The sequence below is a fragment of the Mesoplodon mirus genome, assembly GCF_964341445.2.
Source record: "Mesoplodon mirus genome assembly, chromosome: 15".
Lineage (NCBI taxonomy): Eukaryota > Metazoa > Chordata > Mammalia > Artiodactyla > Ziphiidae > Mesoplodon > Mesoplodon mirus.
Genome location: NC_138991.1, coordinates 21130034 through 21157102, shown reverse-complemented (window position 1 = coordinate 21157102; position 27069 = coordinate 21130034). Strand labels below are relative to the sequence as shown.

Genomic DNA, 27069 nt, shown 5'->3' with positions numbered 1-27069 from the left:
CCCTCCTTTTTTCTCCCCAGCCATTACAACACAAGCTAGCATGGAGTTTCGACGGAAAGGGTCACAAATGTCCACAGACACCATGGTTTCCAATCCTATGTTTGATGCAAGTGAATTTCCTGATAACTATGAAGCAGGAAGAGCTGAGGCTTGTGGGACACTGTGTAGGATTTTTTGTAGCAAGAAGACTGGAGAAGAGATTCTGCCAGCTTATTTATCCAGGTCTTAGAATTTTTTTTGTTTATTTTTCCATTTATATAGTTGTGATAGTGAAACTATTATAGCATGGCTTAGTAGGTTGAACTGATAAGTAAATGTTGGTTTGAAATACCTGCAAATGTATGTAAGTAACTGAAATTTTTTGCTTGAATTCTTCCTTTTTACCTACCTTACCAGATTTGGTGAGGACCCCTAACACCCTTTTTATTTTAGAAGTATTGTTAATTCCATCTTAGATGACATTTGTTAATTACAGAGAGATTTGAAGGGCCACACTAAATTTTTAATACATTTTTACCACAGTACTAGACAGTATAGATGGTCCAGGAATGTTAGCTGTCAATCCTGCCTCTAAGGAGCTTATTTTCTCAAGTGAGCAAAGCCATGTACACAAGTAACACCAATCCGATAGCAATAGGAAGCTGGTAAGAGAGAGACACAGAAAAAGTGCTATAGGCATTCAGAGGAAGCAGCAGCATACACTTGCCCTGGGGGTTCAGGAAAGAGTTACAGAGGATTGGATGATTGTGCTGGACTTATAAAATGACTAGTATTTAGACTATGTTAACAAGTTGGGTAGGGTCATCCTATCCAAATTTATAACTTCATCCAGTCTTTTTGAATGGCTCTGCCATCCATTCAGTTGCTTATGCCAGAAACTAGGAGTCATTTTAGGCTTCTCTTCTCTCCCTCTGTATCTTTAGATGGTCAGCCGACTCTTGCCTTTCTGCTACTTAACCCTCTTTCTAATCTCTCCACTCTGTCCTCACCATGACACTTCAGGCCTTGTCACTTTTTTGCTAAATTAACTTGTAATGGCCTCCTATTTTTCTTGACTGTCTTTTGCCCTCCTCAACTGATCATTCACACAGCTCCTGAAGTGATACTAATATTAATAAGAACATTCAGGTGTCTGTACATACTAGGTTCTCAGGAGAGAGGATTAAACTGACTCAGAAGGAAAAAGTGTAGAAGAATACAGATGTGAAACAGAATGGTACATGCAGGGAAGTAAGCAGTATCTTAATAGGCACTTGACTTTCAGTAACAGAAAACTCTTTCAATGTGACTTAAGCAAAAGGGGAATGAGTTATGAGAAACTCACGCTGTTGAATACCTTCCTTCTAAGGTCAGGACATGCAGCAGGCTCTCACAAAGGGCAGGAACCAGGAGCTAGAAAGTGTTCAGGGGCCAAAACAACTTTCCCCCTTTTTGTTTCTCTGTCATCATGGTCTCCCAGAACTGCTTCATTCTTCTCTTACCTGCAGATCATGTTCTTATATTGTAGTATGCTTCTAAGTTCAAATTTCCATGACCTTTGTCTAGGTGACCAGCAGGGCCAGTTAGCATTCTGAATCCTAATTTCAGATTCCTGAGAAAGAGGATCTGATTAATCAGGTGTCTACCTCTGGTCTAATCAGCTACAGCTGTGAAGGTGGGTCACACTGGATACTGGCACCCCATGTGGTGGGGGCACATTTCTTAGGAGGGAGACGATAGGTTGGGACGATACTCCAAACGGTATCAACAGCAGTAAGGGAGAAGGCTGTGAACACGAGCCTTCCATCTGTCCCATAAGATTGGATGGGTGGTAGTGTGACTGAAGAGTGGATTTGTGACGGGGGCCAAGGATGGGGTTAGTGTTGAACCTGTTGAATTTGAGGTGCCTGCGGGCTATTTATCAACAAATATTTATTAAGTTCCTACTTTGTGCCAGTCGCTGTGCACAGGGAGTACTAGAGTAATCAGTAGACATGTCCTGCCCTCAGGTCTCCAGTATGCTTTTGGCTAGAAGATCTGGAGCTAGAGACTGATTTGATTATGTTTGGTGGCTTAAGTAGTGTTTAAAACCAGGCTAGTAAAAGAGATAGCTTAGAGAACTGAGGTTGGCAGCCTGAGGAACCCCAGTGTTAGGAGGCACGTGGAGTAAGAAGATCTGTTCAAGGAACTAGCCATAGAAGTCAGAGAAGAATTAAGAGCAGAAGGGAGTAATCAAAGGGTTGAATGCTTTAAAAAGGCAAAGTTAAGACTTAGACATGTCTTTTGGATTTAGCAATTGAGAGGCCATTGGTTATTTGCTATAACATGGTTTTCGTTGAGTTCTGGAAAGAGAAGATAGATTGAAATGGGTTGAGCAGTGACCAGGAGGTTAGGAAGTTGTTTCTGAGGAGGTTTGTGGAGAAAAGGTACCTGACAGCAGCAGAAGAGTATACTTATACTAGTATAGTTGCTTTTGAATGATGGAAGATTGAATGCTTAGTTCATTGGGGGTTAGGGGAGGATGTTGAAAGTAAGGTATGTTCAAGTACCTTCCTAAAGGGATTCTTATTCAGAGTGACCTTCATGTCGTGGTGAATACAGGGTCGAATGAGGTTTCTTTCTTTCATTGTGCCCCCAAAAATAATGGGGGAGGGGGAAAGGGACACAACACACTTTTTTCCAGGAATTGCGAAACACTACAAAGTTTTACTGACATGGAAATCAATTCAGTAATTCCTCCAGTTTATTGATAATTACTGCAGCCTTTTGTTTTTATCAGTAGTTACTTCATTTGCAGGCACCTGTAACTGAATTGCAAGGCTTAAAACTTCAAGAAAGTGTAATAGACATGAATCTTTTTTTCTTCTGATTAGGAAATATAACTTGGTTCTTAGTGTATGTGATTCTGAATTGTTCTAACTCCAGTAATACCTTTTAAAGGATAGAAGTAGTGAAGATTGGAAATAGACTTTAAGATGACTGTGTAGAAAATATTAATAATTATGAAAACAATTGATCAGCAGTTTGTTTAAAATTTTTTTCTTGCTTTCCTAGATTTTACATGCTTTTAATTCAAGGTTTGCAGATAACTGATTATGTGTGCCATCCTGTCTTGGCCAGCGTTATTCTAAACTCCCCTCCTTTGTTCTGCTGTGACTTGAAAGGGATTGATGTTGTGGTTCCTTACTTTATTTCAGCTCTTGAAACCATTTTGCCTGACAGGTAAGCTTTCATTCTGTACCAGTATGTCAGTTGTCAGTTTTGGCCTGGTCTGTTTTGGTGCTTCCACCCCAGTTTCCCAATTTATCCTGTCCAGTTGTCTTCATAGCCCAAGGGGACTCAGGCCATATTAAATGAGTGTAGAACATCCAGGCCTACCTCGTCCCTGAACTCTTTCAGTTCTCTTTGTCCACGGGCATGTTGAATCCTTCTTGGTCTGGTCTAGAGGGGTAAGAATAGCCCCAGCCCAGAGGTCTTTTACGGAGTAGGCCTTACATTTAAAATCAATCAATCAGTCAGATTCTAGTTTAATTCCATAACAGTTTAACATAGAGATTCTCTATCACACACACACAGATTGCAGAATATGAACTCAGTGGAAAGTAGTTACTGCATTCTTTATAAAACCAAACCCAGTACGTGTATTATAAAAAATTGGCATAATGTATATTTGGCAATAGCTAAAAACATACTTTAGTTCAGAAATACTAATAGCTATCTTTTTTTTTTTTTTTGGCAGAGAACTCTCAAAATTCAAAAGCTATGTAAGTCCAACAGAATTGAGAAGATCTTCCATTAATATCCTGCTCTCTTTGTTGCCCCTCCCACATCACTTTGGCACAGTCAAATCCGAGGTAGTTTTATTAAAGTTTTTTATATTCTGTATTCTCTTTTGTGTGTTAATTCACGTGAAATTGTATGTTTTTAAATGGAACAGGAGCTTTAAAAAAATTTTTCAAATTATTTCAAGTGAATCAACAAAGTTGATTTGTTGAGGTATTTCTTCTGTCAGTGAGCCAGCATGCCCTTGGCCTACCATTTCAAGTGGTGATGGGCTGGGCTGGTGATGTCTGATCTCATATGTTGTGTGAGTTAGTGACACACTTAGCACAGTGGCTAATATTAGACTGCAAGCCTTGCTTGTTAGACTGATCTATGTGTCCACTGTAGCAGTTCCTACATGGGCGTAGTGTACCACAGCAGACGATGTTAAATGTTATTTGTTTCTTCCGTAGGTGGTCCTGGAAGGAAAATTTAGTAATGATGACAGCTCTTCTTATGATAAACCAATAACATTTTTGTCACTGAAGTTGAGACTTGTGAATATACTAATAGGTGCCTTGCAAACGGAAACGGACCCCAACAACACTCAAATGATACTAGGTTTGTGTTCACATGTTTTTTTATAAGTGAAGACCCAGGTGGTATGTTGACCTCAGGCATGTTGAGGAGGCAGGGGTCAGGGATGGGAACCTAAGCATAATATAGCCCTACTTATTCTGAATCACAGGCAGAATTTGTTTGCTTTTATATGTGAAAATTTTTGAAGGGGTGAGATGAGGGAAGGAAAGCATCCTAGTTGTCTTGGTAGGTCATGTTGGCTTAGTTTTATTTGTGTTCTTCATTTTTCTCTTTCCCTCTTGTCCTTCCTCTCTCCTTCTCTCCCCTTCCCTCCCCTTCTTCTCCCCTTCCCTCTCTTCTCTTTCCTTTCTGTCCTCATTACTTCTGCCTCTGCCTCCTGCCTATTACGTACATGTGAAAATATTTGGAGTTGGGTGTAATTCTGGAAGCCATGTTTGAACATGCCAAGAGGAGACTGAGGAGTAGCTGTTGCTGTGCCTCCTCCCTTTTTCCTTATTGTTTCCTGTTGGTTTTCTAATCATACTGACTCTCTGTCTTAAATGGCTCCTTATTATTATTGCCACTTACATATTTTAAACACTTATCACCTCTCAGCTTGGTTACTGAAGCTGCCTCTCACTGTACTTCTGGTTTTTTTTATCAAAGCCAAGGGCATGGTCCTATGTGCAGATACTCCAAGGAGAAAGAAGAGAATGGCATGGCTTTTATCCTTGAGCAAGTCTCATTGCAGAGGTTGGAACACCTTCACAGAGTACTCAGATAACAGCAGAAGGCAGTGCTGATTGCGTATCATGTTGAGTGTCTTCAGGGTTGAGAAAGAAGAAACCAAAAGAGCAAGGAAACTTCATAGAGGGAAGTGGAAGTTAAATTGGATCTTGTAGGGCAGGATTTGAATAGGCGCCAGTGAGGTTAGAATTTCATTCCAGGAGAGGAAATGACAAGGCCAGAGCATTGGTGGTGGCAGTAGTGGTTGGAGTGGCTACTCAGGAAGTATAGTATGTTATGCGGCAAGAGAGGGGAATAAACAGGGAAGAGTAAATCCTTTCATTTTGGAAAGGAGTTGAAGGAACAGAGGTTAAATCTCGATCTGAGAGAGCCTCCAAATTGTACTTTTTTAGGTTATTCAAATAACATCACTTGAAATCAGATAATTTCTACAGTGGATAGAGTATTTAGTTCTGCTTTATCCTTGTTCTGAAGACGCTCCCTATGTGTGTTCCAAGGAAGAATCAGTTGTCGGTCTTGCCATAGATTGGCAAAGCTGTGTCTGTCCTCTTTATCCATAGTGCACAAGAGCACTCCCCCACTGGGATGAGAAGCAGTGTGCTAGGCTCACTATCTTGTTTCTGTCCTAGTCTTTCTAGGGCTATGAGTTCCTTGGGAATAAATACATGCAGCTTGCCTTCAGAATATGCAGCCATGGGCGAACCCTAAACCATTCGTAAAAAGCAGTTGGTCAGAAAGATATAGCTGTGATTTTTATTTTGTTATTTTATATTGAAAAGATCAGGGCTTCCCTGGTGGCGCGGCGGTTAAGAATCTGCCTGCCAATGCAAGGGACATGGGTTCAAGCCCTGATCCGGGAAGATCCCACATGCCAAGGAGCAACTAAGCCCGTGCGCCATAACTACTGAGCCTGCGTGCCACAACTACTGAGCCCGTGTGCTACAACTACTGAAGCCAGTGTGCCTAGAGCCCGTGCTCTGCCACAAGAGAAGCCACTGCAATGAGAAGCCCACGCACCGCAACTAGAGAAAGCCCGCGCGCAGCAACAAAGACCCAGTGCGGCCAAAAATAAATTTTTTAAAAAAGTAAATTTATTAAAAAAAGAAAAAGGAAAGATCAGAATCTGGTTTTGAAAGTATTGCATAATATTTTTCTTAGTTTATATTACCCTCGAAATTGAGATGTTTACATCTGGTCTTTCACACCAATTAAAAAATACCTTCAGATTTATTTTAGGAAAACGTTATTTTAAAATTTGGGGGAGAGATCAGAAGTTTAGGTCATTTCTAAAGACTATCTTTTCTGACCAACCAGTAGATTTATTAGTAATTTTATGGAACTTTCAGGAATACTCAGCTAAAGTAATATTCTTATCTCTGTATTAATGGAGATGTTTTAGCCATTTTAGTATTCTTGTCATGTATTTAAATGTATTTTTTTGTTGTTTCAGGGGCAATGTTAAATATTGTTCAAGATTCAGCACTCTTAGAAGCCATTGGTTGCCAGATGGAGATGGTAAGAAGCATACAACACGTAATTTGTCAGAGAATATCAACTTCTGTTTTTATGTAAATTATATTCCAAAATGTCTGTCCTTGTGTTTTTTAAAGGCATTTGTTTGTAAATTCAGCTCACTGATTCAGAAAGGATCCTTTTTAAAATATCTATTTTGAGGTTTCTTACCTTTCAGTGCCTCATCAGGTCCCTGAGAGATTCTGCATGAGAGAAATTCCAGCTAAACACTGTCTTTATTTCTGGACAGTGTTTACTTAAAGCTCTTACTTCTTTTGCTGTGTTGGTGAATTGGCTTGAATAATCTAGGAAAAGCCCCCTACTCCATAATTCCTTGTATCCCTTGTAGATCTAGTGTTGGCTGTAAACAGCATCTAGTTTATTCTTTTCTATCTCATCAGCTCTTTCTGGCCCCTCTAGACCAAAGTTTGAAGACCCCCGCAAAGCACCAATGCTTCTAAATCAAAAAAACTTTCCAGAGACTCCCAGTTCCCCCTGCTTCTGTCTTCAAGATATGTGATCCCTCTACCTGGAGTAGAGGTGGGGCGGTGGGTGGGTGGGGAATTAATAGAGTATACTGGTGTGAGATGGGTGGATGTTGGATGGGTGATCAAGTTATTATTAAGGAAATTATGTTCATGTCCCAGTAGGTGGCTAATAACAGTCACCTTATCTGGATAAAATGAATTGTGTTTGTAGGGGAAGAAAATGAGGAATGTCTTTAACAGACACCTTTGTTAGCCCCTATACATACAGGAGTTAATCTTTGTACTAATCATATGTTTTATTGTTTGTGTTTTATCATATAACTACATTTGAAAGTTGTTGTTTGTTTATTTGTGTTTTTTTTTTTTTTTTTTTAAGATTGTATTCCTGTTCTGATGTTTTGCTTGGGAGGCACTAGGGTATTTCTTTAAGGACCCAGAGTCATTAGCTAGTGAAGTCTAGTGAAGATGGAAAAGGTCTGGCCCTTTTAAACAGCATCAAAGAAAACTCCAGAATGGGCACCCTCTAATCATCAGACCCTTGATACCTCCAATAGGTGGTTATGCGAAAACACCACAGCAGTTTTAATCCTTTGTCAATTTTTATCTGTGTATCAGTTTGTGCTGTTTAGCTGGCACCTTCCATTTTATCAACATGGCTTTAGTGATTGACCTCTGTCTATACTTGTAAACTAGGGGTCTAGCTGTCAAATATTTGATTCATTTTTATTTGACTAGGGTGGTGGAGAAAATAACTTGAAGAGTCATAGTCGCACGAATAGTGGTATTAGTTCAGCAAGTGGTGGAAGCACGGAGCCCACAACTCCTGACAGTGAAAGACCTGCTCAGGCTCTTCTAAGAGATTATGGTAATCCATGTTTGTTTTTTGTTTTTTTTGAAATCTAAAGTTTATAGAATAACTTTTAACGCACAGATATACAAAACAAACAAGCAAAGAAATTTTAAACCAGATTTTAAGTTCATGACTTTTATGTATCTAAGTGTAACAGAGAGGCTATTAGTCCAAGACATTAAGAAAAAGAAAACATTTAGCTCTGTAGCTTTTAGTAGTTGGATTTTGCGTGGTTTCTTAGATTTTATAAGTGATTATAATGTGTGGTTAGGGAACATTTCTGAATTCTGTACCAGGTGCTAGTAGTACAGAGTCAAATAGGATTTACGCTCTGCCTCAGAGTCTAGTGGCAGAGTCAGCCAGTCTACCCGATTTTGCAGTGTGGTAAGGGTGGGTGATGGTTTATGCATTAGATGGCAGCTCAGAGGAGAGTCTGTCTTTGTGTTTGAAGGCTATATAGCCTACTTTATCTGGTTAGATTCTTCAGTCACAAAATGTAAGGAAGAGTAAGGAAACACGTGCCATTAGAGCATCCTATTCAATAATGTCCTTTATCCTGGGCAGTTACTTTATGGGTTCTGTGAGTTTATGGGTGCCTTTATGTTTTTACACATAAATACTAATGGTGTATTGAATCTGTGAGTATTAATCCAACTAGATTGGAATGAAATCTAGCTCCTTAGATGTGAGCTTAATTTTTTTAATCATTTGGAGAGTTCATGAGCCCAGGAGTCCAGACATAGTTCAGTGATTTAAGTTTGTTTTAAGTATCCTTCAACATGTCAGATACATAAGGTCATTCATTATGTGGCTATTAAACACATTTAAATATTGCATTTATGAAGAAGTTATTTGAATTGCTATCTTACTCATTATGCTTGTGGATTTAAGTGTAGGTGAAAATTTGTTTTATTTTTCATGTTTCTAAGACACTTTTAAACTAAAGAAATTTTCGCATTATTATGTGTTCTAATATAAATGTTTGAAGTGGTTATTGTTTGTTTCAGTATTTTGAACTGGTGTTAGTGAGTTCTGCTTGTAATGTCATAAAATATTTTTCCTAAGAAATCCAGATATGTGTTAGTGTCGCATGAATGTCTCTCTTTAATGATCATTCCTTTTTTTGTTGTCACTGCCCTCTTTCTGATAGGATCGACAGGTATAATGTCCCTAAAGCTTCCTTTATAAATTCAATTTAATTTGTCCTAATTTATTATTAACTAAGTAGTAATTACTTTTAAATATAGAATTGGAGGCTAAATAAAAACACAATAACTTGGTTATGTAATTTTTTTAGAAGTATTAAAGTTGTCTTAGAGAATTCAATATTAAAATTTGTTTGAAAAGGGATTGCATGTAACTTTTGGTGGTTTAAACCCTGAAAATAATTTCAGTAGATGCTTTAGGATAATTCCCAGCATCTGAGGAGATTCTAGAATTTGAATTCTTTCCTCTTTAAAATTCCAAAGAAATAATTGATAGCCTTTTCATTGTTTTGCTTTTTTTTAAAAAAATGTAACTCTGTCAGTTAATTTAGACATTTTAAGATTTACATTGTTATAAAAATGATATTGAAACTTTCAAATCCCAGTGGATGTCTGTATGAAAGTACATGAGCTGGGAGCTAGAAGCTGCTCTGGTCCAGTGTGTGTGCCCTGTGCACTGTTGTTCAGTCGGGCTTGACGCTCAGGCCAGTGGGGCGGGGAGCATAGCGCTGTGTGGGTGCCCATCATGCTCACTGTGGCTGCTGTGGTCTGTGCCTAGTGGAATGCTGTGCTTCTCGTTACTAATGCTTAGTTGTTTTCCCTCCCTGTGGGATGTGGCATTGGGGTTATATCCTAGCTCTTAATACAGATTCAGCTGCTGGGCTCCTGATTCGCAGCATTCATCTCGTCACCCAAAGACTCAACTCCCAGTGGCGGCAAGACATGAGCATATCACTGGCAGCTCTAGAGCTCCTCTCTGGCCTGGCGAAGGTGAGAAGGACAATCCATTTATTTTAGCCCAGCGACCTTGGACTATGGCTCTTTTTTCTGTATCTCCTGACCCCTTCTTGGGGTATTGCGGTGTTGGTTATATTCAATGCAGTTGATATCAAGGTGTGCAGAAATGAGCCTCCAAGTGAGATTTTACAAAATGATCTTTACTATTTTGTTTAATAGGTTCAAAGAGTGTGAATGGTATTTTTTGCTGTTAAATTACTGGAAACATTTCAATACTTGCTATTCATGTGTACATAATAATAGAATACCTGTTGATTTATACCTGTTGATTTTGTATTTGCTTATAATACCCTTAAATTTTCAACAACATTTTGTGCCATTGTAAGTTCATCTAACTTCAATGAACAAATGCAGATTTGGCAACAAAAGAAAAGCTTATCCTAAAATATGCCATTTGGGACTACCTGTGATTCTTCCATCTTCCATTATCAGAGATAAGTGAAAATTGGCTGTATTTTCAAATTTCTTTCATAGGTCTTTTTCAGTTTTGTGGAACCTTAGAGCTGGGTGTCTGTTTGCATTTCTCTAAGTATTTTCTTTTTTTTTTGCTGAGGTGAAATTCACATAACATAAAATTATCCTTTTAAAGTGAACAATTCAGTGCCTATTAGTACTTTCACCGTGTTGTGCAACCATCACCTCTATTTAGTTCCAAAACATTTATAACCCCAGAAGAACCCTGTACCCATTAAGCGGTTGTTTCCTGGTCTCCGTTTCCCCTAATCCCTAACAACCACCAATCTGCATTCTGTCTCTATGGATTTACCTATTTTGGATATTTCTTATAACTTAAATCATACAACCTATGAACTTTTATGTATGGCTTCCTTCACTTAATATGTTTTTGAGGTTGATGTATATTGTAGAGTCTGTCACAACTTCATTCCATTTTATGGTTGAATGATATTCCATTATATTTATGTACCAATTTGTCCATTCCTCTGTTGCACATTTGGGCTGTTTCTACCTTTTGGCTATTGTGAATAGTGCTGCTATGAACATGGACATACATGTGTTTATTTGAATACCAATTTTCAGTTGTTTTGGGTATATACCTAGGAGTGGAATTGCTGGGTCATATGGTAATTCTATATTTAACTTTTTGAGGAGCTGCCAAACTGTTGTCCACAGCGACTGAATCACTTTACGTTTCCACCAGTGATATAGGAGGGTTCCAATTTCTCTACTAACATCTTCACTAACATCTAAATGTTTTCTTATCTGTAAAATGGGCAGGATTATCTTGCGTGTGTGTATGTATGTATGTATGTGTGTATATATATATATATGTATATGTATATGTATATATCTATCTATCTATCTTGTATAACACCTGGTGATGTGAGGATGAAATGAAATGAAATTTATAGAACACTTTGTAAACACAAAGGTGATGTACACACATAAGGTGATATTGTCTGAGATAAAATTTAAGCCCTCGTTTTACAGATGAGGGGACAGGTAAACAGAGGCTGTGACTTACCTAAGTCATGAGAGACAAAATAAGCAAGTCACCACCACTTACAGCTTACCTTTACCTCAGAGATTCTCAAGGATAGATGAAATGGCCATAGTTTTGTGAGGAGCAGTATTGATGCAGAAGGTAAGAATAGCCATTTGTGAGACATGCAGGACCACACTGTCTTTGAGAGCAAGGTACTGTTGCCTGTGACCTTGAGTACACTTGCAGGGGTAAGGAATAATTAGTCCTAGATGGAGTGCTCTCTGGACCTAACAAACCATAAAGGGCTAACACTATGTGATTTCAAGACTTGCTGTATAAAGCTATGGTAATCAAAACAGTCTGGTATTGGTATAGGGTTAGACACCTAGATCAACAGTGTAGTATATAGGGAGTCCAGAAATAGATCCACACATGTATGGACATCTGATTTTTGACAAAGGTACCACAGTAATTCAAAGGAGAAAGGATAGTCTTTTCAACAAATGGTGCTGGAACAATATTCATATACAAAAAAAAAGAACTTTGATTCATACTTTGTACTATGTACAAAAATTACCTCAAAATGGATTGTAGACCTACATATAAAACCAAAACTCTAAACTTCTAGAAGAAATGATGGGAGAAAAATCTTTATTGGTTGTACAGAGATTTGGGTTATACAAAGATTTCTTAGATATTATACCACAGAGGAACAGACTATTAAATTGGACTTTATTAAAATTAAAAACTACCATTCTTCAAAAAATACTGTTAAGAGAATGAGATGACAAGTCACAGATTGGGAGAAAATCTTTACAGAGTATGTGTGTGGTGAGGGACCTGTATCCAGATCATGTAAAGAATTCTCAAAACTCAGTAATAGCCTTTCATTTTGGTGGTGTGCAGTAGTAACATGGTGGTGAAAATTTCCAAGAAGAGGATGTTTGTTGTTGATGGCTTTTTCAGAATTAAACTGAATGAGTTCTCACTCAGAGGCTGGCTGAAGATGACTGCTCTGGAATTGAGGTCTGAATTATACCAACCAGGACAGAAATCATTACCTTGGCCTTCAGGAGCAGAATGTTCTTGGTGAGAAGAGTCCAGGAATTGACTGATGTAGTTCAGAAGAAGTGTGGATTCCCTGAGGGCTACGTAGAGCTCTGTGCTGAAAAGGTGGCCACACGAGGTCTGTGTGCCATTGCCCAGACAGAACCTCTGCATTACAAACTGCTAGGAGGGCTGGCTCTGCAGAGAGCCTGCTGTGGGGTGCTGCAGTTCATCATGGAGAGGGGGGCCAAGGGCTACAGGGTCATGGATGTCAGGGAAACTCCAAGGACAGAGGGCTGAATCCATGAAGTTTCTGGATGGTGTGATGATCCACAGTGGGGACCCCGTTAACTACTATATTGATACCCCTGTGTGTCAGTGTTGTGCTGGGCATCAGAGTGAAGATCATCTTGTCCTGGGATCCAAGTGGTAAGACTGGCCCTAAGAAGCCCCTTTCTGACCACATGAACATTGTGGACTCTAAGGATGAGATATTATCCATCATTTCCATCTTGGGACAGAAGGATAGGAAGCCAGAACTACCTGCCATGCTCGAGCCAGTCCCCACTGCATAACATGGTCTTCTTGGCACCTGGATACGGAGTCTGGATGTTGCTTTGTAAAGACCTTTAATACAGTCTTTTGAAAAGACAGTATAACAATGACAGCAAAAGCCCTCAATAATACAACAAACAACCCAGTTTTAAAATGGGCAAAAGATTGGACAGATATTTTACCAAAGAAGATATACTGATGGCAAATAAGCACATGAAAAGATGCTCATTATCATTACTTAGTAGGGAAATGCAATTAAAATCACAGTGAGATACCACTCCATACCTTTTAGGATGGTTAAAATTTAAAAGACTGACCATACCAAATGTTTGGTGATGATGTAGAAGAATTGGAGCTCTCATATACTGTTGAAGGGAATGTTAAATGGTGCAACCATTTTAGAAAACAGCTTTGCAGGTCCTTAAAAAACTAAACATGCATCTATCATATGATTCAATCAGTCCACTCCTAGAAAATAAGAGAGCATATACGTGTACAAAGACTTGTACCTGAATGTTTATAGCAGCTTTATTTGTAATATTCAGAAGCTGGAAACAATCCAAATGCAACAGGTGACTGTATAAATTAATTGTGATATAATCCATATAATGGAATACTACTCAGCAATAAAAAGGAATGAACAACTGATACACACAAAAATGTGGATAAATGTCAAAATAATTGTGCTGAGTAAAAGAAGCCAGACTGTCCCCCCGACCCCCACCAAATAGTGCAGTACTCTATGATTTTATTTATATAGAACTCTAGAAAATGCGAGTTAATCTATAGTGACAGCAAATCAGCAGTAACCTAGGGAGGGGGCAAAAAGGAGTGAGAGGAAGGATTACAAAGGTGCATGAGATTTTGAGGGGTGATGAATATATCCACCGTCTTGATTGTTGTGATAGTTCACAGGTGTATACTTAGGCTGAAATTTATCAAATTTTACACTTTAAATACATGTAGTTTACTGTATGTTAATTATACCTCCGGGCAGCTGCACAGAACTTTGTAACCCATAGAGCATTGCTGTGGGGTTGGGTTAGGGGGCTTAAAAAATGTGCACATGTTCCATTGCCAGCTATTCTTGTGATTTGTGGCAGTGATGAGTAGCTGCACCCCAGGAGTTTAGGTTTTAGAGCATGAAAAATTATGCTAAAGTGAAATACTGTTTTAAGGTTTGAAAAATGCCCTCTATTTTTATAGAGTAGTGTATGATAATACATCTGAAATGTTATGTTCTTTTATATAAATAATACTTTAAAAAGCAAGGCTTCCTGTGGTGTGTCATATTCTCAGAAAGGCTGGGCCTCAGTGTTGAGGCTTTGACATTGGTACAGTGGTTCCTGGCTAACTGTGTTCACCGTACGAATACGCTCAGGTGAAGGTGATGGTTGACTCAGGTGACCGGAAGCGCGCCATCAGTTCCGTGTGCAGCTACATTGTGTACCAGTGTAGTCGGCCAGCTCCTCTTCACTCCCGGGATCTTCACTCCATGATAGTGGCAGCTTTTCAGTGTCTCTGTGTCTGGCTGACAGAGCACCCTGATATGCTTGATGAAAAGGTTAGTCTACTAGATCTTAAACAGTAAATAGAAACACAAATGTATGTTGGAAAATATCTTTTGAAAGAGAATATCTAAATGTAAATACAACGTTGCATACTTTAAACTGAATATACTTGTTATATTTCAGGAGAACACTTGTCCTAGTGAGCATAATTCAAAAACTGTCAGCCCCATACTTATACAGTTGACCCTTGAACAATATGGAGTTAAACTGTGTGAGTCCACTTACATGCACATTTTTAAAAATAGTAAATACTACACTATTACATGATTCCTGATTGGTTGAACCCATGAGTGTGGAACTGTGGATAAGGAGGAACCGCATATATGGATGGCTGATATACATGTGGATTTTTGACTGAACTGAGGGTCAACGCCTCTAACCCCCGTGTTGTTCAGGGGTCAACTTTATTTGGTTGCAAATTAACCCATAGAGAAGTTCTTTTCAAAGATGGGGCTTTGAATAATTTATCTGTGAACTGTCAAAAGAGATGGCCAATAGGTACTTTGGTCACCTGTCATCAAACCAAGAAGGGCAGTTGATAGCCAGGCTGCAAACCTAGAGCACTGCTTGTTCATAAAGGTTGCTTGTATCTAAAAATTTCATTTCACACACGTTTCTTTCTTTTCAAGTAGACACAGATATCTAGACTGCTTTCTCTACCATTGTTCCATGTAATACTTTTCTTATGGGAAGGCAGACAGTTACAAAGAATTCACAGTGTAAATAAAAGAAGAGATACCAGGTTTATTGGAAAATTATAGAGAGTTTTATATAGTTTTTTAAAAATAATACTGTTGATTAACTCTTAGTCATTTTCATGATGACTTGTAAAGTTATCATACCAGAAATTGCTTTAAAATGTCAATAACCTATGAGCTTCCCTTTGGATAATGTAACATATTTTACACCATGTAGGTTTAACTGAATTACTGTTACATCTCTTTCACTGGGCCTTTCACGATTTACAGTCCATGGTAATTTTACAAGAATTGTGACTGATAAAATTGAAATGAATTTATCATTACTTATTATCTGAATCTCAACACTCAAATTTAGTTCTTTAAAGAACAGTGGGGGGGAACAAGTTTATTTTATTAAATTATTATGAAGTTAATATATACCTATTCAAGAAAATGAGAAATTAGAGTCCCACCACCAAAACACACCCATATCGACACTTTCATGTATTGTCGTCTCATAAAACAGGTGTATTACAAAAGCTAATCTGCTTTTCCTTTTTCTAGGACTGTCTTAAGGAAGTGCTGGAGATTGTGGAACTGGGTATTTCAGGAAGCAAGTCCAAGAACAGTGAGCAAGAGGTCAAGTACAAAGGAGATAAGGAGCCAAACCCTGCATCTATGAGGGTAAAGGATGCTGCTGAAGCCACCCTAACATGGTATGAAAGTGACTGCACAGGGATTGTGCCTAAGAGTTAGATGGGATTAGATGTGATCCTGTGTTGTTTCATCTCCTCCCCAGTTGTTCAGCATTAAGTGACACAACCCCATTTAGGATACTGTTTCTCCAGAAATAAAATGGAAAAGAAAATCTCTTGTTTTTTGGACCAAAGGAAACCAGGAACTTGGGGCTGAGAGTTTGGGTCCTTGTTTTTCTATGCTGGTTGTTAGTTAATTCAAGTCATATCATTTTAGAGCTGGAAAGGATCTTGGAGAGCCTTACCCACCCCCTCACTTTGATGGCTGAGTCCAGAGACAGGGTATGTCCGTGGTCACACCATTAGGTCTCCTACTTGCCAGCTCAGTGGTTTGTATTCTCTGCTATACCATTTATATTACATGTTACAGGTTCATTCAGCAAGATTTATAAACTTTCTCTTATGAACTGGTAATAGGATTGTAAAGATAAATCAGATTCAGTTATCACCGTCAAAGAGCTTCTTGTCTAGTAAGGAAGATAAGATGTGAACACAAATATCTATAATGCTAGTTAGATTAAATGCTCTAAGAGAAGAGGTACAAATGAAATGCTGGGGTGTTGGAAGGAGGAAATGAATACTTCCAGATTTGGGGAAATCAAAATAAGATTCCTAAGGAAAATGACGTTGACCTGGCTCTTAGAGAATGGATAAAGTTTGAGCCATAAGTCAGATTGCAGGGCGGTTAGGCAGCAAGAGAAGACTCCTACGTCAAGCAATTTGGTAGTGAAGGGACAGAGACAGGTTGGTATCTTGAAAAAGTATTAGAATTGAAAGAGTGTGTTTGGCCAGTTAGTGAGCAGAGTAGAAAGAGGGAAGAAAGGCAATTTATCAACTGAAAGGAAGAGGTAGGTGGAGAAGATTAGGTGGAATTGGTACAGATGGAAAGATGAGGCTTATGAAAGGGTAAATGTGGATGAGACCCCAGAACAACATAAAAACAGGAAGGAGGAATGTCAAGTCAGTCTGGGTTGGCTCATCTTGGTCTTCTTAGTAAAGTGGTAGGTAAGACAGCTTGTAGATTTGTATGTAAATCAGCCCTTACCAAGATCCCAGAATCTTTTATGAGTTTTGTGACCTGTTGAAAGCTTCACACTAAAGTGTGCACAATAAAGTTGGGTTTATTTCAGTTCCTCATGGGCTTAGGTCATTCAGTAAAGTTTCAGAAGCACACTTGCTTTAGTTCAGTCCTGCTCACTATGCTAATGATGGGCTTTCATTGACTTTGTGGAGGTTTGGCTAATAGCTAGAAAATTAGAAAAATGCGATTGAGTACTAGAAATAATAGCAGTCCAGAGAGAAGACCTGTGTGGGCTGGGGTGGACTTAAAAGCATTATTAAAAAACTAAGACTTGATGTGTGTACATTGAAGAGTAAGGGATATGGAGAAAGGGGGAAGGACATTTCTCACTGGGACTCTGCATTATATAAAAATAAGTTTGCTCCATCCTAGGCTGGATGGGACATTCCATTGAGAATATGATTGGCAGTGAGGATCGGATATGAGCTCGGAATAAGTAGAGAGTCCTGGGATGCTTCCAGGGCTAGCCAGTAGTTATCCAGGTGGCTCATCTGTCTTATCTCTGCTGGCAACTCTACAAAAGGCATCTTCAGTTTTAAGTCTTGAAGAGGGCCCTGAAGAGTCATCATGAAACATATCCAAATCACATTTTCTCTGTTCCCTCACAATTACAGCTTTATGTCAGTATCATTGCTGTTTTCCAGTTATGCAAACACAGAACTTTGACTCATTTTCTGATTTATCTCTGCTTTATCTGTTATTCCCCATATGAAGCCAGTGACTGAGTCCAATAGACTTTACTTTTGAAAGTATTTCCTCCATTTGTTCTGACCTCAGATAGCATTCCCAGTCCAGGCCCTTATGACTTCTTGCCTGATTTCCCTGTTTTCAGTCTCTCACACTTCTCATTTTGCATTCTGTTGCTGAACTCATCATCTTAGGTACTGTGCTTATTCTGCTGCTTGAGTGATTGAAAACTGAATAGATTGCTGTTTACTGCGATGTGGTGTGAAATTTTTGGTCTCGTTTTCAAAGCCCTCCTTGAGTCCCCACTCAAACTGTCTGATCTTTCCCAGCACATCCCTTCTGCCACAGCTGGCAGGCCACTTGTGGCCGTGAAGTGCACATGTTCATACCTGTCTGTATACTTGCCCTGGGTTTCAGGACTTCCCTCTTCTCTTGGCCACATCCTCCATTGTTCGGTGCTCACATCATATCCACTACTTCTATGGACCTTCTTTGGTCATTCTGCTTCTTTTCCACACCTCTGTGCTCAATTAGTCTGACCTTACCACACTGCATGAATTCTACAGTGTCATGATCACACCTGGTTATATTTGATAACATGTTAGTGTCACCTCCCCAACCTGGGTAAAGACCACATTTCCCTCTTCACACCCCTCACAGTGCTGAGCACACAGGAGATAGTTACGGAATGCAGATCAGCTGGTTGGTGTTTTTTCCCTTGTTGTATAATATACATTAGGACTCTGGAAGACATTTTAGTGGCCCCTCTGCTTAGTCACCTTTAAGACTTATTTACCAAGTTATTCAGCCTCTAATTTTGGGATACTTTAACCCCCAAGTTTGCCCATTTCATTTTAATTGTTAAAAACTTGATGTTTACACTGAGCTAAAATCTCTCCCACTTTAACTTCTACCCATTGGTTCTGATTCAGACTTTTAATAATGAAACCCTTTTTTCTGAGGAGTGGTGATATTCGAAGACAATGCTCATGTCCTTTCTGATTCATTTCTGCCAGTACCTTCAACTGTTTTTCATATGACAGGGATTTAGAGTACCTTTATCATCCTCGTCTTTTTCCTTTCAATGGTGCAGGTTTGGCTGTGTACCTCTTTAAAGGTCAATGACCTTTAAATTGTAGAATATTATATTTTCATTAAAGTGTACTTAGAGACTGCATTGGGTTTTTGAGAACCTGGTGATTTGTACTAAGTCAACTAAAATCTTAGAGGCTTTTTTTAACACATTTACTTTTTGTCTTTCTCATCCTGTACTTATTTTTGGGGGGGGTATTTGGATGTAATATACAGAATTTTACATTTAAACTTGAAATTTCTTTATGTAAGATTTACCTCATTATTGTTAATCTTTTAAGATTCTTTTGGATCCCAACTCTTACTCTGACATATTAACTCTGCAGCTCAACTTTTGGTCAACTGCAGATTTATTTTATTTATTTATTATTTTAAAATTTATTTATTTATTATTTTTGGCTGTGTTCGGTCTTTGTTGCTGTGTGCGGGCTTTCTTTTAGTTGCGAGTGGGGGCTACTCTTCACTGTGGTGCGCAGGCTTCTCATTGCGGTGGCTTCTCTTGGTGCAGAGCACGGGCTCTAGGTGAGCGGGCTCAGTAGTTGTGGCTCGTGGGCTCTAGAGCACAGGCTCAGTAGTTGTGGCGCACGGGCTTAGTTGCTCCGCGGCATGTGGGATCTTCCTGGACCAGGGCTCGAACCCATGTCCCCTGCATTGGCAGGCAGATTCTTAGCCACTGTGTCACCAGGGAAGTCCCCAGCTGCAGATTTAATGAGCCTGCCCTGTGTGTCCTAATCAAAGACACTGATAAAAATATTGAACAGGGACTTCCCTGGTGGTCCAGTGGTTAAGACTCCGCTTCCACTGCAGGGGGCACAGGTTCTATCCCTGGTCTGTTGGGGAAGATTCCGCGTGCCGCACGGCGTGGCCAAAAAAGTAAATTAATTAAATGGTTAGTTCTTGAAAAAAAAAATATATATATATTGAACAGAGAAAGACTCACAAAGCACATGATAAGAGGTTTCCCTTCAGGTTCACAGAGGTTTTTAAATCTTGTCTGTAAGTTTATAATGATACACTGCCAAATACTTGCATGTCTTGATTTCAGAGATATTTCTCTGCCTTTCCAGTCTAGTAATCATCAAGAGGAGAAAATGAGGTTAGGCTGGTGTGACCTATACCCTTGCCAGCAACCTATTTGATAATGTCTTAGGATCTTGCATGGAACATAAGCTCACATGGTCCATATGCTTTGTGACAACCATCTCTGTCCCATATTAGAAAACCCACATTTTCCCATTACTCGTCTCTTGGTTTTTCATAAATCCTTAGGCCTGAACTCATCATGAAATTCTCCTGGTCCTTGAAATTCTTAGATAGTCCTCCTCCTAGGAGGAGAGAAAATGGAAGGAAAGTATCTGTTAAGCAGTGTTGCCTTCTATTAGAGAGATTTGGGTTCAAGCATTAGAATGAAAGAGAAAGGGAGAGGATTGCCATGATGTTGGGGAATACTAATTTTCAAATGAGTTACGTATGAAGGATCAGGTGATATTAGGACCACAAGATAAAATCTTTTAAGTTTTCTTAAGAAGATTCTGTCTGTGTTTCAGTTTCTTAATTATAAAATGGGAATAATAATGGTACCTATCTCATAGGGTTGTTATGATAACTAAATAAAATGTGTAAAGTGCTTAGACCCAGTGCCTGGCACATGGTAAGTGGTATATGTAAGTTATTACTGTTATGCATTGAAGGTATGCAGAAATCTCTGTGGATATAAACATTTCAGAATGGCAAGACTTGATCAGTTGAATTCCAGTTTATAAAGCATTTTTTCTTATACATTCTCATTTAATACTTACAGTGGTTCTGTGAGATGTAACTACTAGTGCATCAAGTTCCTCATCTGTAAAATGAAGATATCTATGCGTGGCCACACAGTGAGAAGGCAGTAGGCCCTGGTTTCTGGTCTCTTGATGATCACTTATCTCTTCTGAGCCTGAGTTTCCCCGTCTGAAAAATTGAGGGGGCTTGGCTGATCTTTGGATCCTTTTCTAGGTCTAGAATGCTTTAGCATTATCCTGAAACCTGGAGCACACACATTTTTTAAAATATATCTTTAGGAGCTTCATGATTTGGAAGTATGATTAGTCACGTTCCCTGGGTAGCAAACTTCGGGAGAGAGAAATTTGCTTGCAGGAAGTTTATTGGAAAGTGCTCTCAGGATCAACCCTTATGAGGGAATGAAGGAAGTAGGATTGAGCAGAGGGAAGACATAAACTGTGATGCATTTGCAACAAAGAGCTCTGGAGCTGGGCCGGCCCTTCAGGATTCTCTCATGTTGGGGCCAGGGGGCTGGGACTTTATACCCCTGTATTAACAGTTCATTGGACGAGAACTGTCCCAGGAGGAAGCTGTGATCTTGAGTAAAGTGGTTCTCATTGGCCTCTCCAGGACTCAGCTGAAAGCTATGGCCACCATCTCCCTGCATCTGAGGGACTGGGTCTTTCAATCTTGGAGAGGGAAAGCTGGACAGCACACCACAGCATCCGCCACAGGGAGTAAATCTGACTCTCAAAGAGGAAGCGTGGCTGTGGTCAAATAAATCCAAAAGAACAGAAGGACAGATTGATGCATGAGGTGAACTTAAGATTTCCCTTTGGGGATTAACTGTTATCTTTTGCATTCTCCGTAGTATTATGCAGTTGCTTGGCGCATTTCCTTCACCCAGTGGTCCTGCCTCTCCTTGTAGTCTGGTGAATGAGACCACTTTGATTAAATACTCCAGACTGCCAACCATAAACAAGCATAGTTTCCGGTACTTTGTCTTGGATAACAGTGTCATCCTGGCAATGCTGGAGCAACCTCTTGGAAATGAACAGAGTAAGTTTCAGCACTTTGGGCTTTTTCCACTGCTAAATCAACATGTTCATCAGTATTAGCAAGCTGTTTCCAGGATCGGGGAAGGAAAGACTGCAAATTCTAAGTAATTGTGCATTTGTCAGAAAGCCTTCTAGCTGATGAGATAATAGCAACTAAAAAATAGAGGGTCAGAAAATGCAATATACATATTAAATAGAATCTTTTAGAGGCTCTTTATTAGAAAAGAGCTCCATAATTTTATAAAAAGTTTACTTTAGTGGGATATTTCTGTTGTTTACTGTGTATAAAAATCAGTATTACTCTTCCGTCCTTCTTGAACTTTGGATCCTGCCCCTCTCCTTTCCCACCCTTCACTCCACATTGTTCTTTTTCAGTTATTGGTGCCACCCAAACAGGCTGGGCATTGGAGGAGTCATCTTTGCCTTCTCCTTCCTGTTACTCCCTTATGTAGTTGGTTTCCAAGTTTCTACCCCGCTAGTGACTTTGGAATCTTCTTTTCTCTGCATTCCTCCCAGTACAGCCAAATGCAGGACTTTATTATTTCTTACCTGGATTATTGCTTCCTACCTGATCTGATTCTTCCTCCTTCCAGTTCCAAAATTTGTTACCGTTACCTCCATCCTACTTGCTGCCACCATTGCATTCATCCTCAAATGCAGATCTGACCATGCCAGTGCCCTCCTGAAAATTATTCAGTGATTTTCCATTGACATAACATGCACTGTTTTCTTCCCCTCTTTCCCCCAATTATAAACCATCTCAAGGTGTGTGATTACCACTGCAACGCAGACTACTCAAAGTACATTTTTTTCTGATGGTAATTGGAATCAGCCTGTATGTAAAGGAAGCATGTTCTTAGAGAGACCCTCATTGCTGGGAAGGTAAAGGAAAGTGAAGGTTACAGAATCGTTGGGCATACAGGGAATCACCTGGCGTTCAGTTCCCGCATTTACAGGTTAAGAAACTGGGGCTCAGAGAGGGTATGTGACTTATCCAGGGTTACTTGAGAAGTGTATGGTATGACCAGGACTAGAGTCCAAATTTTCTGAACCTCATACTGTCTCTTTGTTATTGTTGCCCCACAGTGATAGGATTTCCTCAGTGATTAAAGACTTAACCTTCTTACTTTTGCAAACGTGAAAAGGATCTTAGAGTCCCATGCAAATTCTGTTGAGTATATATAGGTAGGATCTCATAAATCCATAAAATGAAATGAGACGTTTCCCAGTAGTTCAGGGACGAGTGAATACCATCACAGGTTTCCTTCCTCTTGTGGTAAGATACAGTGACTTTAATATGAAGTGGATGGGGCCTTTAATCGTTGCCCAACTCCAGAAGCACTGGTCCCAAGTCTTTCCTTCTTAAGGCACCTCATCCTTCTCTACCTTAGACCTGGGTGTTGCTTGACTTTCTTCCCTGGTTTGTGCCAGTTATTCATGATTCCTCCAGTTTCCCACTCCCAAGCCACCTGCTAAAGAGTCTATAAAATCCCAGTATCCTCTCCAGGTTTCCTGGCCTGAGGGGTAAATGTCAACCCTTTCAGATTTTTTAGGACTCCATTACTCTCATTCTAAGCAATTTCATTGCATTGGAATTCTACCAAAAATATAAACAATTGAGATTTTATAGAACTACAAGGATATTTTAATGGTTCATTGTAATAGTTAATAACAGAAGTAAGAGAGAGAAGTTTGAACAAGTTTGACTCCTACACCAGAGACAAAAGAAGGGAATAGGAAGAAGGATCTGGGTACTCAGGAAGTCCATCCTGAGTTCTTTACCTCCCTTCTTCCTGCCCCTGAACTTGTGTTGGGATGAAACAGTGCCTGCCTGTGGTGGGCCGTGGTGCACAAAGGCATGGGTGAATGTAACATCAGCACCGCAAGCACCCAGCCCGTCTTCTGCATTTAGGTCATTCCCAACACTGAAAATTAAGAGTATTTGCTGGGATAGTGTTACCCAAAAATGTGTATGTGTATTGCTGGAGGTATGTGAGATGATGTTGGTTGATACATCGGTGAACATTATTTTATGTATTTTTAAACATGTGTTTTTAAAATATATAATTAGCACACCAAAATTCATGGTTTTCCTTTTAAGGTAGAAATATATCATTTCCTTCAAAAATTTTAAGTTTAAATTTAAATAGTAATAGCGGTACTTGAATATGGCAGAATCCACAGAGATGGTTCACAAAGGATAAAAGTTAGGGAAGCACTGTGCTAGGGCTTTGATTATTAGAGGCTCTAAAATTGACAGTAGGTATATTTTATATGCTGTCAGAAATAAAAACTTTTCCACCAACATTTTATTCTAGATGATTTTTTCCCCTCTGTCACTGTGCTGGTCCGGGGAATGTCTGGAAGACTTGCTTGGGCACAACAACTTTGCCTTTTACCCAGAGGAGCAAAAGCAAATCAGAAGGTATCCATCAGAAGTTACAGGGAAGTGACTAGGAGTGAGTGTGTGTGTGCACGTGTTTGTGTGCGTTGTGATTTAAAGGTTAAATAATATTACAACAAAAATCACCGATAAATATTTTTGATCCTAGCCAGATTGTCAGTGAGTTCACATCAGAATCATCTTAGGAGCCTAGAATTCCAGGTCCACTGAAATACTCTTTAAAGACATCTTCAAGGCAGATGTACTTTCAGAAAGCTTTCCGGGTGACTTTGACATCCACTTATGATTAAGAACTACTGTTCTGAACATTGTCCCAATTTTTTTCATGCAGTGTTTAATATAGTAAAATTTAGGTACATGCCATTATGAAAAAAATTTTGCCAGAGCCTTGATGTCTCTGGCAACAGTACTTAGTTTCAAATTGTTTCATATAACTGTATAATTGGTAATATGCTCTATAATTTTTTAATGTGCTGTATAATTTAATGAAATCTTTCTTTGGGGTGGCACAGTTTATTTTCTTTATAACAGTTGTAATTATGTGAATAAAATTTGCTTACGGGAGAAAGTTGGAAAATTCAGATAATGAAGAAATTTTAAATCACCTGTACTCTTACTCTCCAGAAGTAGATAGCCACTGTTAATATTTTAGTGGATTTCCTTCCAATCTTTTTGTTCCTTTCTGTACATAACACTTAAATAGAATTTTAGTCATTTTTGTATACTGCTCTTTTCACTTATCACACTGTAAGCTTTTACTTATGTTACTAAAAATTCTTTAAAACATAACTTAATAAAATTTTACCAGCATTTAAGAGAGACACTCACAAAATTGGAGCAAATGCCTAAAACAATTGAACATTCCATATGTCTCTGTTAGATGAGATGTGTTTGCTGTGAGGAGCACACCCCTATTTGCTCCTGGTGGCGTCACGCCAATTACATTCTGTCAGCAGCACTGTATAAGCCACTGAATGCCATTAAAGACTGAGGAAGAAGGAGATGAGGAAAGGCACTAAAACTGTTTGATAGTTTAATATGTGCCATATATTTTTTTGTTTAATCCTTGTAACAGTCTTGTGGTGGATTATTTCCATTTTTCAGGTGTGAAAACGGAAGTCACACGGCTAATATATATTAAAGCAGGGATTTGGCGCCTTGAAGACCTAGATTCGGTGCCATATCTTTTCAATTAAGCCATGCTAAGGTTCTAATTATTGAACTCACTGTCTAGAGATGCCCAGTGGATGTAAACTTGTACCTTATTATATGGAATGATTTGAGAGCCCTTAGGGAAGAAGGAAGTTTGAGTCTTAAGCTCTGAAATGCCTTACCTATTGGCTTACCACTGAATATGGAAGATTCAGGCCTGGTGCAGTGGAGGTCCGTAACCCATTTATCAGTCACAAAAAATCTGTCGTAAGTTGATGAACATTTTTATAAAAATACAAGAGTACATTGGTACCTTTACCATTAGCAGTAGTATTGGCAGATTCTTACTGAATTTCTGTGTTATGCAGTCCTAGGGAAACACAGGCATCTAAGAGACCAGGGAAATACATGTCATTTCAGATGGCACCCAAATGTAATAAACATAATGTTATTTGTTTTATTTTAACAGCTTTTTGTGCCTGAACCTCGTCCAGTTCCTAAAAATGATGTTGGATTTAGATATACTGTGAAACATCGACCATTTCCTGAAGAGGTGGACAAGATTCCTTTTGTGAAAGCAGATCTGAGCATTCCAGATTTGCATGAAATCGTTACTGAAGAAGTAAGATAAATTATTATGAGCTGTTGTTAAGAGAATGACTGTTAACATTCTTCAACAACTTCTGTGGTCAAGACACTGCCTTTCTTTGGTATTCCTGGAGGTGATTCATAAGATGACCTGGGTATTTGTCATCCAGGAGGTTACCATGTAGTAAGACAAATATAGATTGTGGCTGATTGAAAGGAACTGGACATATCTTATAGAGAGGTGGTACTGGGCTGCCTGGGCTGGTCTGTGGTTTCAATAGTGTTCTGATATGATCAGACCCTAGTGGAGGATATTTGGAGAAGGGAGCCCAATTCAGAGACAGTTATGACAATCTAGACAGGGGATGGGAAGCATTGATAGTGGAAGTTTAAATATATGGCATGTCTTGTAGAGGTAGATCCAGACAGTCTTGGATTGACGAGGGAAGGAAAAGAGCCAAAGAACTTTAGATTTCAGGCTTGAGTGACAAAGATAACAGTGCCATTTATAGAAATACAGACATAGGAAGAGGACAGGTTTGGGAAAATGGGAAAAAGTTATTTCGTTTTAGATTAGATACTTAACTAGATTAAGTAATTGGTCGCCTAGGTCAAGAGAGAAGAATTTTAAGAAATGGAAGGCGGGTATGTCAGGGCATGAGAGAATATAAGGTTAGGAATGGAGGCTGCCTGCAGTTTCCAATGCTAGAGAGATCAAGGAGAAGGAGCACTAAGAAGAGGCCCCTGGATTTTGTCATGAAATGTTGGTGACCTTTGAGAGCAAGTTCAAAGGAGTATTAAAGTGTAAGGGTCTGGGGAATGAATGGTTAAAGAGGAAAAGGCAGTGAATGTAAACTACACTGTTGCTGTTAGCAGTAAAGGGAAGGGTACAGAGTGAAAAATAGTGTGAGGAAATAGCCTTAGCTAAGGAAAGGCAAGGCTGGTTTTTCTTTTTCTTTCTTTGTTTTTAATTCAAGAAGAATTAGGGGTGGAAAGGAACCAGTGGAAAAGGTTCTGCACCTGCCAACACTGTAAGGTGGGCTGGGAAAATGATAAGTAACAGAGCAAAGCCCTGGAGGCAGTAGGGTCAAGAACCTGTGATTGAGTCTAGAAAAGGGACACTTCTGGTAAGACAGGAGAGGAGAGGGTCAGCGAAGGTTCAGAGACATTTAGAGGTGGAAAGGAGGAAAAGTGAAGCAGCTTATATAAGTTTTAATCTTAGTTCTTAGCAATGAAATAGGGAAGCAAAGATGATTCTTAAAATTGCCAGGCAG

General features: G+C 39.2%; 1 protein-coding gene and 1 pseudogene across 3 annotated transcripts in view; both read left to right on the top strand.

The window, feature by feature from the left end:
- The window catches only part of RALGAPB (Ral GTPase activating protein non-catalytic subunit beta), a 101788-nt gene that overhangs the window by 51287 nt on the left and 23432 nt on the right, over nucleotides 1-27069 (top strand). Inside the window, exons 10-21 of one of the 2 annotated variants that reach the window (XM_082645565.1) lie at nucleotides 21-222; nucleotides 3034-3201; nucleotides 3719-3833; nucleotides 4215-4362; nucleotides 6518-6582; nucleotides 7803-7932; nucleotides 9772-9893; nucleotides 14348-14530; nucleotides 15782-15933; nucleotides 21465-21652; nucleotides 23970-24076; nucleotides 25677-25829. In XM_082645565.1, the coding sequence (XP_082501691.1) occupies nucleotides 21-222; nucleotides 3034-3201; nucleotides 3719-3833; nucleotides 4215-4362; nucleotides 6518-6582; nucleotides 7803-7932; nucleotides 9772-9893; nucleotides 14348-14530; nucleotides 15782-15933; nucleotides 21465-21652; nucleotides 23970-24076; nucleotides 25677-25829 (1733 nt within the window). Of the gene's footprint in view, nucleotides 1-20; nucleotides 223-3033; nucleotides 3202-3718; nucleotides 3834-4214; nucleotides 4363-6517; nucleotides 6583-7802; nucleotides 7933-9759; nucleotides 9894-14347; nucleotides 14531-15781; nucleotides 15934-21464; nucleotides 21653-23969; nucleotides 24077-25676; nucleotides 25830-27069 lie in introns of both variants that reach the window. The other variant, XM_082645564.1, reaches the window with a different exon arrangement.
- LOC309817024 (small ribosomal subunit protein uS3-like) lies at nucleotides 11930-14102 on the top strand (annotated as a pseudogene). Its single transcript has one exon. The product of its transcript is annotated as a small ribosomal subunit protein uS3-like (transcript).